We start from the raw sequence: 18,525 nt of genomic DNA, 5'->3' as shown, positions 1-18,525 counted from the left end.
TTAAGATTGTAAGCACAGTTGCAGTTTTATTTAGCGATCACTTCGCTTAACAACCATTTCACTTAAGCGAAGGTGGAGTGTATATACCATTCAGATCTTCCAGAATGAAGCAATCCTTAATCATGCCATGTGTTTTTTTAAAGCCATGACCAAAAAAAAAAAAAAAAGGGGGTATAGAAAAATTGTGCATTCTCGGTGACACTGTAAATAATTAACTGTTTCATCATTCTCCTTATGGAGATGAAGTTTAACTTTGTGGCTACATTATGAAGATCTCAACATGTCATGATCTGAGTGTTTTTCTTGTCACCATGGTAATATTTTACTGCAGACCAAAGTTCAGCTATTTTACTTCTTTATTACCATTACTGTAAGTCCAAAGTTTATGGGCGTTGGCAACGGTCTTTCGTTTACCAGCAAAAGAGGCAAAATCTTCATACACTGGAATTCTCATCAAAAGAATTGAGTGCCAGAGGATAAATCTTATTTTAGTTCAAGAAAACTCTTATCTTTTTCTAACATAATGCCATCCAGGCGAAAATCTTTGATGTTTGTCTCTGCTTTTTTCACCAGCTTGTGCTCTTTTGTGATTGTTTGTATTGTTCTTGCAACTAAAAACTGGGTGTCAAGTGAGATTACCTACTCGAAAGAAAATTCCAATATGAAGCTAAGAATTACATACGGACTTTTCCAAGGAGTTTGCTCAGATGATTCTGGTGGAATTAGTTCGCCACACACCAACTTTCAAGGTAAATAACAAGTGAAGTGAATAATGCTTGTCATTAACCAAAATTAATAAATCTCCCTTTCCCTCCCCCTCTCTCAAGTGAACGTGTTGCTATTGTTGGGAGTAGCTGGGTTTGATACGATCAGTCTAGTATTATAAACTTTCAGCCAAGTGTTCATTGTTTATACAGTAAGCCATTTAAAGAAGACAAGTATTTCACTCAGGAGGAAATTGTTGTACAATAAATAAATGGTAAAAAGTATTTTTACAACTGGGGAAGGCAATGGCAAAAAAAGTATTTTACATGCAAACTTTAAAAAGCTATTGATATTACTAGTAATAGTAAAAAAAAATGGCACTGATGTCAAAGCCTGCCCCTTTTGTAGATGCATGTGGCTGCCACCTTAATTTTTTTATCTGCCTTTGGCCACCTTCTTATTTTCTTAATTTTTAATAAGATGTTGTATATATCAAAATGTGTGAGGCAAACAGAAAACTTAGTTGCTGAACAAGGCTCTTAATGTGAAAGAGTACCTGATCTTCACAGTCTTCAGGCTCCAATGCAGGAGTTCTATGGCATTTCCAGAGAAAACTGGCTTTTATCTATTAATTAAACTACAAACCTTTTATTATTACAGCCTATGGGCCAGAAAGTTAATTAAACTACACTATTCCTACTTGTGATGCTACCATGGTACAATCCAGCCAAATGTACTTTGATTTTAACTGGTACCTTTAGTGAGGCTTTTCTATATTATATTGGCCTTCATTACATTATTTACACAGTACAGCAAAATAAACATTCATATTTGTTGATTTCCTAAATATTAGGCATTCCAAAATGTGCAAATGAGATTGTGGTGGGACATAGACAAGAATCATTGTGTAAAATTCAAAATAAAATAAGGTAATCCAACAAGCTTTTTAAATGATAGAGAACTTCACACATCTGTTAACTGATATTGTTTTAACAGATGTGTGAAGTTCCCACACTAATAACAACAGTAAAACTTTTTATCCAATAACACAGTGAGGAAAAACAGTCACAATAACAACAATTGCATACTGCAGAGAGGGAATTTAGTATCAATAGCCAAAGACTCTCCAGAATAGCCAGCAGGATTAGTGCACACCTGACCTCTAATGGGCCCCTGTTCCAAAAGAGAAAGGCAACAGCAGAATAGGCATGCCTTCATGGTCCTGATTATGACAGTCTATTGGGATATGACCTGAAGAGTACCATCCCTCCAAGATCTTATTGGATGGGCAGGAACCAGTGGGAGAAGATGGTCCCTCAGATATGCAGATCCCAAACCATATAGGGCTTTAAAGGTGACTACCAGCACCTTGAACTGGGGCTTAACTCAGAAACCAACTGACAACTCTCATAGTAGAGATGTTACTCCAGCACACTGAGAGGTGCCCATTAATACTTGAGCCACTGAATTCTGGACCAGATACAGTTGGTCCTCAAGAGCAGCCCCGCATAAAGCAAATTGTAATGGTCCAATTGAGAGATGATCAAAGCATGAGTAACTGTGAGCAGGGCCTTCTGATTTGGAAATGGTTGTAACTGGTGCAAGTATTTAGTTGTAGAAAGGCCCTCTTAGTTGTTGGAAGTCCTGGCAAATCCAGCATGCCTCATTAGCATATGGATGGTTGCTCTAGGATGCAAACTCTCTGTGCTATTGAGAAAGCTGTTTGTTGCCACTCCCACTTCCTCTCTCTCTCTCTTCCTCCTCCTTCCACCAGGAGTGAAGCACACGGCTGTGTGCTGCTCCATCTCTGGGTGCCATGCAGTGGGCCTGGAATTCCCCTTTCTACATGCAGCTCTTAGCAGCTGTAGGGCTGAGAGATCACCAAGTATAGGTAAAGAACAGAAGAAACAAGGAACTTCATTTTCCACCAAAGATGAATGTAACTGGACCAAAGAATAAAGTCAATGAAACTCTTTTTTACTTTACTTTGAATCTACTCTGTCTAAGCGTGTGATTCTTTATGCTTGGAAGGGCTAAGTGTGTAAGATCAATAACCTGTATTTCTCTGACATGCTCATTGAAGCTATTTAAGATAATATTCTTTTTCTGTGCACAGCTCCTCCATTGTATTAAGCTCTGCTCCATTATGTGGTCCTGGCTGTCCACTAATTGGCTTCATTAGTCACAGTTATCACAACTGCCCTGAGTATTTAATTTATCATCATCATCATCATCATCATCATCATCATCATCATCATCATCTCCTTTAGCAGGAGTTGTAAGTCAAGGAGGACTCTCAAGTTACAAAATAGTTCAGTCTAGAGGAGTGCAAACCTGACCAGAACTAAAGATGGAATATCACTCACCTAGCTAAATTCAAAACCACATCTACTCTGTCTTAGAGAGACTGACCCTGAAGTCCCTTTTTCACATCCAGACTCTGATAATGTTCAGCACTAGGACAGTACTCAACTGTATCTCCTGTTCAGCTCCTGTACCTGATATCCTCTGACCTTGTGCTGGTAGACGACCTCTTCCAGTGGCTTCAGCTACATGTTAAATAGGAGGGATGAGAAAGCAGAGCCCTGCGGCATTCCATAAAGAGGGACCTTAGGATTCAACCTCTCTGTCCCTACCACCACCCTCTTCTCTTGAGGAGGGAAGTAAAACCACTGCAACAAAGTACACCCCAGTCTCAACTCTCAGAAGTGGTACAGATGGATACCCTGATCACTGTTATCAAAGATCACTGTTATCAAAGATCAAGTAGGACTAGGAGGATCACGCTATTATCCAGGTCCCACACCAGGTCATTCTCAAGAGCAGTCAGTGTGGTGTCAGTGCCAACCACATTATGCGACATGATAGCTAAGTGGTGCCTCCAAATTCAAACCTAACATAGCTCTGAAAAGAAGTGACAATAGGAGAAATGTCACTACAGTCATCATCCCATCCTCTCCCCACCATAATGGGCTGTGAGAATAACCTTGGGAAGGAGGAGCTGCAGCCTAGACAACAGTCAGACAAGAGATACCTCAGTCCACAAAAGGAATGGGGGTGGAGAAAGCATCTCAGAAGGAACATTCCCTAGTTCTCTGGATAGTAAAGGCAAGGGAGGGGAGAAGGGCTTTCAGAATTGCAAGATTCCGTTACTGTAACCTTACAATAAAGGTAGTGTTAGTACTCAGGGTTTTGGTTGCTTGTTTGGACTGCCCTGAAGGTCTGCCAGTCCCTCCCCCCACTTTTCAACACATAGTATATGAATAGCTTTATTAAAAGCAGCATAATAGATTAAATTAAGTTCCTTCTCATTGAACATCACACTGGAGTAGGTGGCTATATTAAGTCTAATAAATAATAATTCATATATCTGACCATATTATATTATTTTTCATATTTTATGATAGTGCAAAATGCATTTTGTTATGTACCATAGCACAACTGAATACATCTCTTCTGCTGTTCATGGTGGAACTGAGCAAGAGAGCTAAATGTAGAAAGCTCTGAGATGTGAATTATACAGAGGCTATTACACAGCATTTCTTGGGCAGCTAGAAATTCATTGGCAAGAGCAATTTGCTTGAATATTAAAAGGTCAGTTAATTAATAGCCTTACCACAACTAAGAAAGGCATCTGATATTATCCTCTAGATTTCTCATGAGCCTTCCTTGACTGAACAATAAATTTGATTTCTTCTCTTACATTTTGCATTCTAACTGTGCAAACCATGACACACAATTAAACTAGCAGACACTTATTAGACTGCCATTTGTGATTTATGTTGTGTAATAAATGACTGTGGGCTTTCTTGGGCTTTCCAGAGGATCATAGAATGAGGTGCCTCACATTCATAAGCTATTCCTCACCTCCCAACGTTAAAAAACATGTTTTATTCTTAAATATATTCACAACTGATTATGTTCTAAATGTTTAATCATACAGCAAAGGAGACTAACAATTTTGTTCATTTTATGTTTGATTTAAAATATCTTGCCAACATTTAGACACTTCTAGGCTAGCATAAATGTTTGACATTCTTACAAAGAAATCACAGACATTTCTGTGTATGCATACAGAAAGCCATACTATTGATTCTCAAGATGAACTTGTCATGACATGAACAATAGATAATTTAAGATAATACTTAATTATATTTGAATGGATTATACTTGAATGGATATATTTGAGTGGAAATAGTTACACCTTCTCTCTTTTGATTTCAGAAACACATACAGGAACCTATTTTTGTTTCTTCATTCTAATTTTTAAAACACAAGATTTTGGCAAGGAATTATGAGATAAAATATACATCATGTCTTTGAAATATTAATATACTACATGAAATTATTAATGCTGTGCCAAAAGGTTTTTCCTTTATTTTCCTTTAGTTTGTCAGAAAACAAATTGCTTCTATTTTTTTTTCCCCAGAGAAGAACATACTGGTGAAATTCTAATGGGAGGAAAATGCCAGGTTCTTAAGCTTACTTCGATACTATGAGATGGTTGAAAACTAGGTGTTAAGTAGTTTGCCTTTCCTCATACAATCATCTCTCCAGCAGATTGCCTTTGATTGCCTTTCCACTCTCCAGATAAATTCCAGGGGAAATTATTATGAGGTTAACCACTCCCACAGGATTTTTTTTAAACCAGGAGAAAAAGACAGCCCGAGAAGTTGCATATTAATGGAGAGATGTATAGCAACACCTTGTACCTATAAAGTAAGCTCACAAACATCAGAAAATGAAGGAATTGTAAAACAATTCTAGTAAGATAGACAAGGAGCAGTTTCTTCTACAGGAGAAGAAAACTTTCAAGAAATTGGAAAGATTTTGGTATACTATAAGAAATAAAATCAAATGCTTAATTCAGGGATTTTTGACAATAAGTAATAAGAGAGAGAAAGTGAGGAAGACTCCTAAGACTGCTGAGAGTGATTCCGAATTTCTACAAGTCCTAATACTTTCAGATCCAAGAATAATGAATGCATGGAGGAGACAAATCACATTCTCAAAGGTCTCAGTAGAGATGAATGAATTGTATGAACTGTACACATAAACACATGTATACATATTTTCTTGATGTGATCAGAATCTTAATAAAATGAAGCAGAGTCACTAGTACTGCATACAAAGCCATATGCATTCAGTTCTGCACAGATATGCCATGTTCAAGTAATTAGCAGTATACATGACTGTACGGAGGAAAGACCACCTGCAAAATCCCAGCTCTTGATTACATATTTCCATGCACAATAGTCAGTAAATGTCTTCAAAAAGCTAAAGCAGTCTTTCCTAATCTGATGCGGTCTACCCATCATTTCAATCAATGTTCTGATTCCATTCTATCTGGACAGTACCCAGTTGGGAACAGACAACCCAATGTGGCAGATCATATTTGAAAGCAGCCTTCGTTATCATCAATCGCTTCTTTAAAAGTTCTACATTTTTACTTTTTAATTACCCTCATAGAAATCAGTTCTTTCGTGTGGACATTGTAGGAAGAGAGAGCGATGTTAATCTAGGACAAAAAATCAGAAGTCTGGTAGATAGTTTCCCGACCAGCCACTCTATGCATCTGATGAATTGAGCTACTGTTCATGGAAACTAATGCCTTTTAATAATTTGCTAGTCAGAAAAGGTGCTATCAGGTTCTTTCATGTGAAATATGTCTGTATCTGTATTACTTATATTACCTCTGCATCTAGTGATACTAATTATGAAGGATTATATTTCAGTTACAGATGCTCTAGAAAATACTACTATGAAGACTTTCAATGGAGTGATTATATTTCTGCTGGTTCTTACTTTGCTCAGTTCCTTCCTTAGTTCTGGATTTACCTGCTACAATGCCATTAGCAACCCATACCAAACATTTTTGGGTCCTATTGGAGTTTATACCTGGAATTCTATATCTGGTAAGTAATATACATTTGAGCAGATATGTCTTCAAAGTATTGATAATGTAATACAGTTACATTTTAGACACCAAACAATTGCAGCTCAGAATGTAGAAAAAGATGGAAGCAACTATCATTAGTATTTATAAATATTCATATTAAATTCTACTAAATACATTAACTGGAACTACAAAGAGGTTTAAAATACTTTAAGCTATCATATTAAAAATAATCTCTGGTTAGCTTCATTTACTAACTTTCAAAGGAGTTCTCAGCTTTCCTTACAGATTAGGAGCCAATATAAAATCAAAACAAATTCCACACTCCAAAAGAATCCATTAAAAATTAAATATAAATTTTGGATATTAGACCTTGAAGATTCTACCATTAAGATTTTCAAAAGCTGTTAGCAGTCATAATGATAACATCTTATGGATTATATTTTTAACAAAAAGACACATTTTCTTCCTCAGTAACCAATTAAGGTTCATACATGCCAATTTCTGTTTTAAAATATCTTCTGGAATTACTTGATTATTTATAATATAACTCCAAATTACAATCAATATCAGCAAAGATCAAGGAAAATTACTTAAAAGCGATTCGTAGATGGTATTATGCTCCTGTACAAAATTGCTGGAAAAGGCCCATATAAATGTGTAAACTGTGGTAGAAGAGAAAGGGCATCTATAGGCATGACTGATGGTCATGTACACTGTTCAGAAGTGATTAGATAGATTAATAGTATGGATATAAGAAATATTAGTTAGACTCCAAAGATATGTTTACTGTCATTATTTAGTGAGGCAGTTTAGAGAATTAAACTAAGATAAGTGTTCAATTCATGATTTGAACTCAAGGCTGGCCATAGCACAATACTGGATCCCTATATGAAAAACTATGGAAAATTGTAGTAATAGAAAAATTTGACATACAAAAGATGGGAGGTATTGGGATATACCAGAAAAGTTACTTTCGATTCAATTTGAAAAAAAATACCATATGTGCTTGTGCATAAGCCCATCCGCTGATAAGATGACCCTCTACTTTTTAACAGAAATACCAAGAAAATGCCCCACCCATGGATATGATGACCTGCATTTTTCATAGCATTTTGGTTAAAAATTTGAAGGTTGGCTTATCTGCAGATGGGCTTATCCATGAGTACATACCGGAAATATGGGTACTTTAATAAAGTACTACCAAATATACTCGCGGATAAACCCATCTGTGCATAAACCAAACCCAATTTTTTGGGTGTATTTTGGCACCTAAAATTCTTGGCTTATCCGTGAGTATATATGGTAATACTTTTTCCAATGCATAATAGGCTAAATTTCTTTTTTTTTTAACCCCAGTACATGCAAAAGTTGCTTTTGGAATCTTGACTTGTTCTTAGATCTTTTTAATATGCTTGTTGGTTTTTAAATTACACACACACACAAAAGGTGAAAGGTGAAAGGTCCCCTGTACAAGCACCAAGTCATGTCTGACCCTTTGGGGGGACGTCGCTTTCGCAATTTTTTCTTGGCAGACTATATTGGGGTGGTTTGCCATTGCCTTCCCCAGTCGTCACCTTCCCATATATAAACTGACACATAAACTGAGACTCAGAAATATTTCAGATAAGTAAAACTAGATAGATAGATAGATAGATAGATAGATAGATAGATAGATAGATAGATAGATAGATAGAGTTTTGCACATACACAAAAATGTTCTGTGTGTGGAGAGAGAGAGAGTATTGTTTCACTTAAAATACTGTCTTTTGCTTTAAAATAATTCATGACATATTCTATTCTATAGAATTTCTGTCCTACTTCTGCATTACTTCACTGACAGGTTTATGCTTAATATAGCAGTAGAGATTCACAGAAAGTATGCCTTCGTGTTCTGCATAGACCTGTTCTAACTCTAATAACTGCAAGTGGAAAAAGCTGTTTAAAGCTTTTTGGGTGCACATACAGTACCTTGGGATAGCACAGACATTCTCAGAGCAGTTCCAGACTTACCTCTTTCTCCTTCATCCAAATTGGCTGGCAACTATTTCTGGAAGGCAGAAACAGACATTGTTGCCTTCTATTGACCTTCTGCTCTCTCTGAAAACAATCTCCAGAAAGTACACTTTTCTTCACTCTACTGGCTCAAGTGCTCTTATGCATTTGGGTTAGAGTGTGCTTTCATTTTGCTTCACTGGCTACTTTGCAGAGAAAGGGCCACCTCTAATGCTTAAGATTACCTCTAGGAGCTTTTAGACTTTATTTTTCACTGAGACTGTTACTATACCACAATCAGTAAAACTTTCACCTTGTTATCCAAAAGTTGCTGGTTTGAAACCCAGCAGGCAGGGTTTTTTTAAAAATTGCTGTTTTTCTTTCCAAGTGCCCTCCTTTCCCACTGGCTCTATTTATTTATTTTTCGAATAGAGCAGTTCCATTATTTCACTCATTTTCCAATCACCGGAGGTAGAAGGCTTTTATCTTCAGCTTTCAAATAGCTCCCAAAACCTATAGGCTGTTTGGGGGCAGAGGAGAAACTCTTCTACCTTTGATGCTTTAATCTTGTAAATATAAATATTAATTTAATTTAACTGTGTGTGTGTGTGTAAAAGTATTTGTGTCCAGGAAGACCTACCCACGGCAACGAAAACAATTGGCCATTGCTTTCGTGGTACAGAAAGTGGGAGGGCCCAGCAGCAGAGTTATTGTCCAATGAAAGGACATGTAGTGCCCGCAGTCCAGACTGAATGCCTTTACAAACTGTTGCCAAAGTACCTCCAGCCAGGAGAGGATTTTTTTATGCCAGGTTAGAGTCAAGCCAGAATGGACAAGGACGGGAGCAGCTTAAGCAATGTGTGGATGTGCTGCAGCCACTGCAGTTGGTTTGCTCCTCCTATGTTTTGTGGTCCCTTAAACCTGGAGTTCAGTACTGCTACTTTCTTGCCTCTTTTACTCATCACAAGAAACAGATGAGTTTTTCTCTGTTCTTTGGATTCTTATTTCTGATGTTCAGTCCTACTAGGGGACAAACAATAGCTCAATAAATAACATGTAAGGCTGCTGGAATATCTTTGTTAAAGAGGAGGAGGAGGAGAGGAGGAGGAGGAAGTAGAAGGGGAAAAGGGAAGAGGAAGGAGGGAATTAAGCCTTTCCTTGGTCTCTGTATTCCTGATCTAAAATCCTTATTCTACTGTTAACATATATATATGCCATTCACCCACACTGCTGATCCTATAAATATCAGAACTCAAAAGTTAAAAATGTCAGGATATCTGTTCATTAATCTTTCAAATCATGTCTATTTTGGCTCCTTGAACCAGCAAGAAAAAACTCCCAGTGTTTCCAATGGAAATTGCAATAGAGAAAAACATTGCTCAGAGAAAATAAATAGAAATACACTTGCAGACAAAAAGTATTTTCTATATACACGAAAAAGTAGTGAAATGTTATACTGTAAAATGAACTTGTTCAAACATTTTCCTGAGGATACAACCCTTCAGTCTTCTATTAGACTTACATCTGGTTTATTTTGATGTACTTTGCTATCCTTATGATCCTGCTACTAAAATAACTCAATTTCCAATACAGAATTTGTCCCAAGAGGCTCCTGTTTTTTTTAAATAGAACTGAAATAATTTATGCAAGGGAGAAAATTGTATGTATTATAAAATATATAAATGCTAAGCAGAACCTATGCAAAATCCTTCCACAACCCAGGCCCTTGTGTGTGAACTACAAAGCTGTTATTCACAACCATCATATATTCATTGGTGTGATGACTGGGGGGTAGGTAATGATGAGAATTATAGCCCAACACATCTGAGACTCTGTTGTAGAGTGTTGTTTTATAATATTTTGTTTGTAGAAATATAATTCCATGTGGATGGCCCTTGTTACATATCTCAACCCAGTCTAGAAACAATTGACTGACTCAGCATATTTTATATTCAAGGAACTAAACCACAACAGAGAAATGCAACAATATCAGCAATATTTCCTTTTTCCTTTTAGGTCTCTCCTGTCTCCTCAGCCTAATATTGTTTGCAGTGAATGTGGAGATAAACAAACTGTCCACTGAGCTGGCTATCAAAAAATGCAATTATTTCACAGACTTGGAACAAACAAACATATATGGATATTCATACTGGATCATGCTTCCTATAATTGCCCTCAATGCTACAACTATTATCATCATTGTCTTCTATGAACATGCAAAGTATTCTAAGAAGAAGGAACGAGAGAGACCTTTGGACAGTGCACCAAAGGATGGCATTTTATTTTAATGTGATTATTTCTTCTGTATTAAGATAAACTGAGCAATCTTCCATTTCAAGATAAAGTGTGCAGTTATGCATGTGAAGCTTACTGACTGACTTAGTATCATGAGATACAAGGGAAATGAAGAATAAAATATAAAGATAATATAATAGAGACTATCAGGACTGGTACTTGAAATGTCAAGCCTTGCATTTCTATAGCTGTTATTATAGTCGATAATTTTATTTCAACTGCTTTGGTGTAGTGGTTAAGGCATCTGGCTAGAAGCTGCCTTAGGCATGAAGCCAGCTGGGTGACCTTGGGCACTTCCTCTCAGCCCTAGGAAGGAGGCCGTGGCAAACTATTTTCTGAAGGTAAAATATGTTTCAGAAAACTAGTGTCTAGTGTCTCTGCTGACTAGAATGAGGAATCCTCAAACAGCTGTAATGTCTTCATTCGTATAAACAGAATGAGAAGGTGTATCAGGCACAGCTGAACCTTTTGAGCACATGAATGCAACCACATTTTCAAGAAAAAGCTACAGAGATTTGGGGAACTCAGTTCCTTTATTATAAAGAAAATGCCATACTGTTTTATTATTTAACTAAATTAGATGATACAATCTCAGATATGCAGATGATACCACTTTGATGGCTGAAAGGGAAGAGGAACCGAGGAGCCTTATGATGAAGGTGAAAGAAGAAAGTGCAAAAGCTGGATTGCAGTTAAACCTCAAAAAAACCAAGATTATGGCAACCAGCTTGATTGATAACTGGCAAATACAGGGAGAAAACGTAGAGGCAGTGAAAGACTTTGTATTTCTAGGTGCGAAGATTACTGCAGATGCTGACTGCAGTCAGGAAATCAGAAGACGCTTAATCCTTGGGAGAAGAGCAATGACCAATCTCGATAAAATAGTTAAGAGCGGAGACATCACACTGACAACAAAGGTCCACATAGTTAAAGCAATGGTGTTCCCCGTAGTAACATACGGCTGCGAGAGCTGGACCATAAGGAAGGCTGAGAGAAGGAAGATAGATGCTTTTGAACTGTGGTGTTGGAGGAAACTTCTGAGAGTGCCTTGGACTGCAAGAAGATCAAACCAGTCCATCCTCCAGGAAATAAAGCCAGACTGCTCACTTGAGGGAATGATATTAAAGGCAGAACTGAAATACTTTGGCCACATAATGAGAAGACAGGACACCCTGGAGAAGATGCTGATGCTAGGGAGAGTGGAGGGCAAAAGGAAGAGGGGCCAACCAAGGGCAAGGTGGATGGATGATATTCTAGAGGTGACGGACTTGTCCCTGGGGGAGCTGGGGGTGTTGACGACCGACAGGAAGCTCTGGCGTGGGCTGGTCCATGAAGTCACGAAGAGTCGGAAGCGACTAAACGAATAAACAACAGATGATGTCTGCCAGTATAATAGCTCTGTCTTGGTGGATAAATCCTGCCATAGGGCAATGTTTCCACCTCTTCTCTGTTTTTATTAACTTACCAATGGCACCGTTTTCTCTTTCCCTCTTTTACTATACTAAATTCCCAAATGAGTCATCAGGAGCCCAAGTCCTAATGAGCCAAGTGACAGCAGGGAAAAAAAAACAGTAATAAATACAGCTCTACCCAACCCATAGCTTTCTTCTCTCTAGCCTTATTGCTTACCTCTGCATATCCTGTCTGAGCTCCAAGTGGGATTGAGCAGCACCGTCTTAGTAAAAGGGAAAAACAACCACACTGCCTTAACTTCATCTGCTGTTATACCCCAGAACTATGAACGTTCCATCCAAGAAAGCCAAAATGTGGCACTCACCAGAGCAGACAGTGAGAGGTGATGCCCCTTCCCCAACATAAGGAGAGTTCTGCCTCACTTCGTCCACACTCTGAACCAAAGTCCCATCCACCGTAACAGTGTAGAGAGCCAGAGGACAGGGAGAAAACAGAAGGCGGGATTATCTATTGGGGAATAGGCTGGTGCCTTGAGTAGCATGACTCTAGAAATCAGGGCTAATCAGTGCTGAGTATTTGGGGGAGAAACAGAGTTTTATCTGTTTAATGACCCAATGGAGTGCAGTCCAGTGCTGGAATTTGCTCTTACAGCCACATCTTGCATGCTTTATATTTTGCTTCAAGTTACAAAAAGTATTTGGAAGCCCAGTCCTTGCCAAAAACTGGCAGTGTTAATGCCCTGCCTTTGAAACTTGGTTACTGATACAGATTTGGATTCCATTGGACTTGGACTGGAATAAGACTATTTGACTAATATTGCTGCTGTTGGTTCTCAGTTTTTAACTATCTGTCATGTTCACTGATTCAATGTAGTTTATACATCGTAACATTTCACATGCCATGGCGCTGACGCGCGTTTCTGTTTGGGAGGGAGCTGCTGTGAGACCTTGTACCAAGCTCTGTATGTGAAATCAGTACAATGGAATGTGTTTGGGTTATCTTCTCTGCTCAAGGCCTTTTCCCGCAGACCATCAGAAACCGTTAGGAGCACCTGGGATTGTGAACTTGAGAAGATTCTATGGGGGGAGGGGTTTCATTTGCACCGAGGGTTTTTAGTTTGAATTTGGCGCGCTTTCATCATTCTCAGCTATCTCTGTGATCCTGCATACTATTCTTCAATAAATCAGATATCTTTGAATTCCTACTCATGAGTCTTATGGTGTTTTAGAATAGGCAACCCCATTACACTATCCACTATTGGACTCAGGCAGGCTATCTGTTCCCTCTTGCTGTTTCTGAAAGTTGTGGCCAAAACTGCTTCAAAATAGCAGCACAAATGTGTATCGATCTTAATTCTGCTGCTTTCAGTGTAAAAAGTGACTAAAGGCTACCGCAGGGAAGCATATCTGTAACACTTGGCATAATTTAATGTGGCCAGCCTAATTTCAAAAGTCCTTTGCAGCAAACTCTAGCAAACTCAGTTTGTCTTTTCCCCAGTAGCCTATGAAAGGGTTCTATGAATTGGTTAAGAGAGTTTCAGGAAGAGAGAGAGAGGGTGGCACTATCTATTTTGGGCTCTGATTCTTACCAGCCTGTTTTAATCCTATTCATCATTTGCATGCAACATGGTTCCCAACAGATTATCTTTGAAGAAATGTGGCCTTCAATAGAAGAATGGTTTTCCACCCTGACATAGAACATATCAATTACTTCCACCCAAGACTGCATTCAGGATGTACAAGTGAACTTACTATGGAGCAAAGCTCAGAAACCACATGATTAGGAACTGACCTCTATTCTCCATCTTGCATTCATGAGAACTTGAGTGCAAATTTCATAGTAGAATCTATCCACAAAATATTGTCAGCTATCCTGATCCTAAGAGGAAAACAAATTCTGCATGTGCAACATCCAATGTAATCATTTTCTGATCCTGGATCCTGGATCCTCTGTGGAGCTATCACAGTCTTGTGAGAAAAATAACAAATCTGAGTGTTTGCTGTTTAATTATGGGGCTAACTTAATTGTGTTTGAGCATCATCTCCCTCAGATCTCTAAATTCCATCAAGCATGTACTTCAGAGTACATGATTTTCACTGAACTCAATTGCTAAAGTGGTATCAACTGAAAGCTGACCTGTTTCTCTGCTTCTCTTCAGAAATCTTCAGGCTTCTCTGCATACATATGTTAAACATATGCTGTGTTAAGAGATAAATATCAACTATCAGATATAGCCTAGTGGCAATATTTACTACAACATATGTTAACAATTTTATTTGGACAAGCAGCTTTTTCAGCTTTGGAGACACCCAAGATACTAGAACAACTTAGATCTTAGATCTTAGATACTAGATATGTGTTATCAATAAATCAATTTGATATGCAGATGCTAAGAAATGAGTGGAATAAAGAATTAGAGTTTCCTATATTGCCTAGACAAAGGGAAAGTGTTTTAACTTCTATACCAAGAGTGTCAACGGACCTTAAACTAAGACTTATACAACAAAAAATAATATTTAGAATTTATGGGACACCATTATGTTTGAATAGAAAATGTCTAAGACAGCATTTTGCTGGAGATGTAATAAGGATTATGCTTCTTTCAAACACATGTTTTTACAATGTCCTGTACTTACTAAATTCTGGGAGAAAGTACTGGATTACATAAATATGATTGTGTGACAAAAAATAAAATTTTCAGAAGATAATATTCTTTTGAATTACATATCTATTACATGGAAATTGACAATTGGACAACGTAAATAGATTCTCTGTGCCATTACTAAGGCCAAAAGACTGATATTGCGGCACTGGAAAGATAAATGTATGGTCCCTTTCGCTCAACAGATTGAAGACCTGATTGTACTTGCCACTTATAAGTGGATTGCCTATAGACATAGCCTTTGTATGGACAAGTATAATGAAATATGGAACTCGTTTATACAAAATACAGTAGGTTAAAGTTGAATGATAGTGTACTTGTATTAGAAATAAATATATATGTTCTTGAATTATATTTATATTAGATAAGAATATATAGAATTGTAATAGTTGTAATGAAAAACTTTGGTTTTTTTCTATTTTTTTCTCATCTGTTTTTAAAGCACTCTTTATGTGTTGTTTCTTTTTTTGAGAATGTAGGTATTTGCATTATGATTCATTTTGTGTTTTGTTTTTTTTTCTTGTTTGTCACTATTTTAAAAGCAAGGGGAAAAAAAGGATTCTATGCATGTTATTTTATACCAAAGGTTCTGTATCAACAGCACCAAGTATATTCATCTGATTGAGAGCCCCAGGTTGATAATTTTCAGAGAGAAGCTGTGTTCAAGGTGATTCCTATATGAAAATGGATAATCTCCTAAAGTTTGTCCACTATTGATAACAGGTTCCTGCTGCCATACAGCAGTTCAACCATGCTGAACCACTTATTTTCAAAGGCCAAGACACGGGTTCCCTGATAATATAAATGCTCTGTTTCTATTATAAAGTCCGATTGTAGATTTAATCACATTGCATGATGGATGTTGGCTCAGCAGAATAGTGACAGTGCCCAGTGAAGCTCACTGTGAAAATTTCTGCACCTCAAGCAGAATTGATAGTGCCTGTTTAGCCAGTGTGTACAAAATGTCTAACTATTTTAGACTTAAACATTAGTAGTGGCAAAAAGTAATCTATAAACAGTATATAAAATCTCTACATCTGGCAGGGTGTACTTGTTTTACTAATGAAATTTGCCTTGATTAGTTCTCATGAATTATGTTCCTTTGAAGACCACAGAGCCTGTCTACTTGATTCTTGCTTGAGATCACTGCATTTGCATACTTTAGGACACTACACTGGAGGAGATTGAAGATTCCAGATTAAAACTCAGTTGCTGCATTGGACCTCTGTGTCTTTGATGCAATAAAGCAATATAGTATGCAGCAGGGAAGATGATTATGCACGCAGCAAAGGGCAGTTTCCACTGCATTACTTTCTGACCTGGAGAGGCAACACTCCTTTTAGTTTGAATGTTCAAAATGTTCATGAGAGAAGGCTTTTATTTTTCATCATGACAAAAACAATTTCCCCTCTGTTCTGGATACCATGTTTGACGAACAAAAAGAGTAAGTTGATTTCGTTAGTTAATCTAAAAAAAAACAACTTTAATTTCCATGTAAAATACAATCTATGTTCCTTGTTCAGTTTACGTCATCTGTAATTTATGAGCAGTCAACTTCGACTTCCAATTGTGTCAGCCCATAACTAATGATGCAATTGCACTGCAGTGGGCTGAGGATGGAATCTGATTTGTCACTAGAAGATTAAAAATCACAACAATAAAAAGACTTAAGCCTTTGGCTGTATTATGAATAACAGAGTCCTTTTTTTTTCATAGCAGGCCTTTTGAGTGTACTCATGACATGCTCTCAAAAATAATTTGCACATGACTGAAAATAGTTATTACCTTTGCACTTTTCTTATTGTTTTGGATGTATGCAAAAATATGAGTTAAACATAACAGTCACAGCAAATTGCCCAGAAAAGTGAATGGGGAAATCCTTTTTAAACAACCACATCTTTTAATTTCTTTCTTCATACAATGTAAACAAGAGCTATATTTCCATAAAGATTTCTTTCATTTGCAAAAGAGTTTCCTAAAGTGGATAAAGTTCCAGTCTTATCACAGGATTAGCCCCATAGTGATCAAACAGGGTTGTGATCAGGAGCTTGTAATTGCGTGAAATTTGAACATAATTCTGTAGTGTCAATTGATGGCAGAGTTCTGTTTTAAGACACATTTCTATAAACTGACCTCTTTTTTTTTCTTTCTAGCCCTTTCAGGAAAAAAATTAAAAGAATTCCAGTTGGTCTATTTGTTCATTAATGCTGGTCAATTTTACCCATATTTACTAACCTTGGCCTACTATATGTGCAGGAAGAATTGCAAAGAGAAAAGGCAGGGAACAAAACTGGAAGCAATTAAAACAACCTGGTTTAATTCCAGATGCATTTGATGGTGGAATCAGAAAGGTGATTGTCTGAATAGTTATATGTGTGTGTTTTCCTGCACAAGGGAAATGACAACTTTAGGTTGAGGATTAGAGCTGGAAATCAGCCCAATGGAGAACAGGTTAACCTTAATTAGGTACAATTCAATCTTCAAGCCTGCTTTCGCTTGAAAACAAAAACCAGGAGATCATAGCAATGGATGTTTCTTGCCACATCTAAGTCCACTCTTTGACAGAAGTGCCCCAGTTTGAAAGCCCATAGAAGAAGAGTATTTGTATATTGCATTGTTGGAGTCCAAAGAACAATTCATCTACTTTTAAATGGTTTAATATACTCTTTATCAAGGATGTGTGAAGTAGCACAGCTTCATTTCTAGAGTCATCTTGACTATACATAGTCCTAACTTAGTGACCGCAACTGGGACCAGCTATTCCATTGCTAAGCACCACAGTCGTTAAGCATATAATCACATGACCATGACAGGCTTACGACGTCACTTCCCATTCAGTCGTTAAGCAAATCACCATGGTCATTAAGCGAGACATAATGTGACTGTGACTTGCCACTTTACTTCCACATTTTCCATTAACCCTGCTTGTCAGAAGCCAGTTGTGGAACACACAAATGGCGATCATGTGACCATGGGATGCTACGATGATCATAAATATGCTCCGGTTGCAAAGTGCCCAAATGGCAATCATGTGACTGCGGGATGCTGTGATGGTCATAGATGTGAGGTTTGGTTGCAAAGCTGTTTCTTTTAGAACATAACTTTGAATAGCTGTTCAACGAGGCAGTTGGGAAGTGAAGACTACCTGTATTGCTGCTAGAGCAATCTACCCAAGGCAGCACCAACAGGTGTTCCACCTGTTATGTCTCCTGCATCACTTGGCCATCTCACTTCCTTGGAAAGAGGACCCTCGGTGGCCAGCAAAATGGCCAATTCATTTACTGTAGGTTCAGGGACTCTAATGCAGCATGTAATAATAATAATTATTATTATAATTATTATAATTATAATTATTATTATTTATTGAATTTATATGCTGCCTGACTCCCAGCACTTTCTCCTAGGGATACAGAAGCACAGATCAGACATGGCTTTGCTTTTAGCAAAACTAGTTATGCATTTCCTAAAGTGCAGCATATATTTTACTCAGAATATTATTAACCTATCCCGGAAATACTTTCCCACACCCCCTTTACAAGGAGATTAAAACCTTTCAAAT

General features: G+C 37.5%; 1 protein-coding gene across 1 annotated transcript; it reads left to right on the top strand.

The window, feature by feature from the left end:
* Nucleotides 1-387: 387 nt before the first annotated feature.
* Nucleotides 388-11,123, top strand: CLRN3 (clarin 3). The gene is made up of 3 exons (XM_063306158.1): nt 388-749; nt 6,447-6,620; nt 10,613-11,123. The coding sequence occupies exons 1-3, from the start codon at nt 524-526 to the stop codon at nt 10,882-10,884; spliced, it is 672 nt and encodes a 223-aa protein (XP_063162228.1). The 5' UTR covers nt 388-523; the 3' UTR covers nt 10,885-11,123.
* Nucleotides 11,124-18,525: the final 7,402 nt, after the last annotated feature.

Source organism: Candoia aspera, chromosome 6 (genome assembly GCF_035149785.1).
Source record: "Candoia aspera isolate rCanAsp1 chromosome 6, rCanAsp1.hap2, whole genome shotgun sequence".
Classification (NCBI taxonomy): domain Eukaryota; kingdom Metazoa; phylum Chordata; class Lepidosauria; order Squamata; family Boidae; genus Candoia; species Candoia aspera.
This window is presented reverse-complemented; position numbering and strand designations above follow the sequence as displayed.

Coding starts and splice junctions, on each gene's coding strand:
- CLRN3 (XM_063306158.1), top strand. CDS start 524: ATGCCATCCAGGCGAAAATCTTTGATGTTTGTCTCTGCTTTTTTCACC. Junction 750..6,446: donor GCCACACACCAACTTTCAAG/GTAAATAACAAG, acceptor TTTCAGTTACAG/ATGCTCTAGAAAATACTACT. Junction 6,621..10,612: donor TACCTGGAATTCTATATCTG/GTAAGTAATATA, acceptor TTTTCCTTTTAG/GTCTCTCCTGTCTCCTCAGC.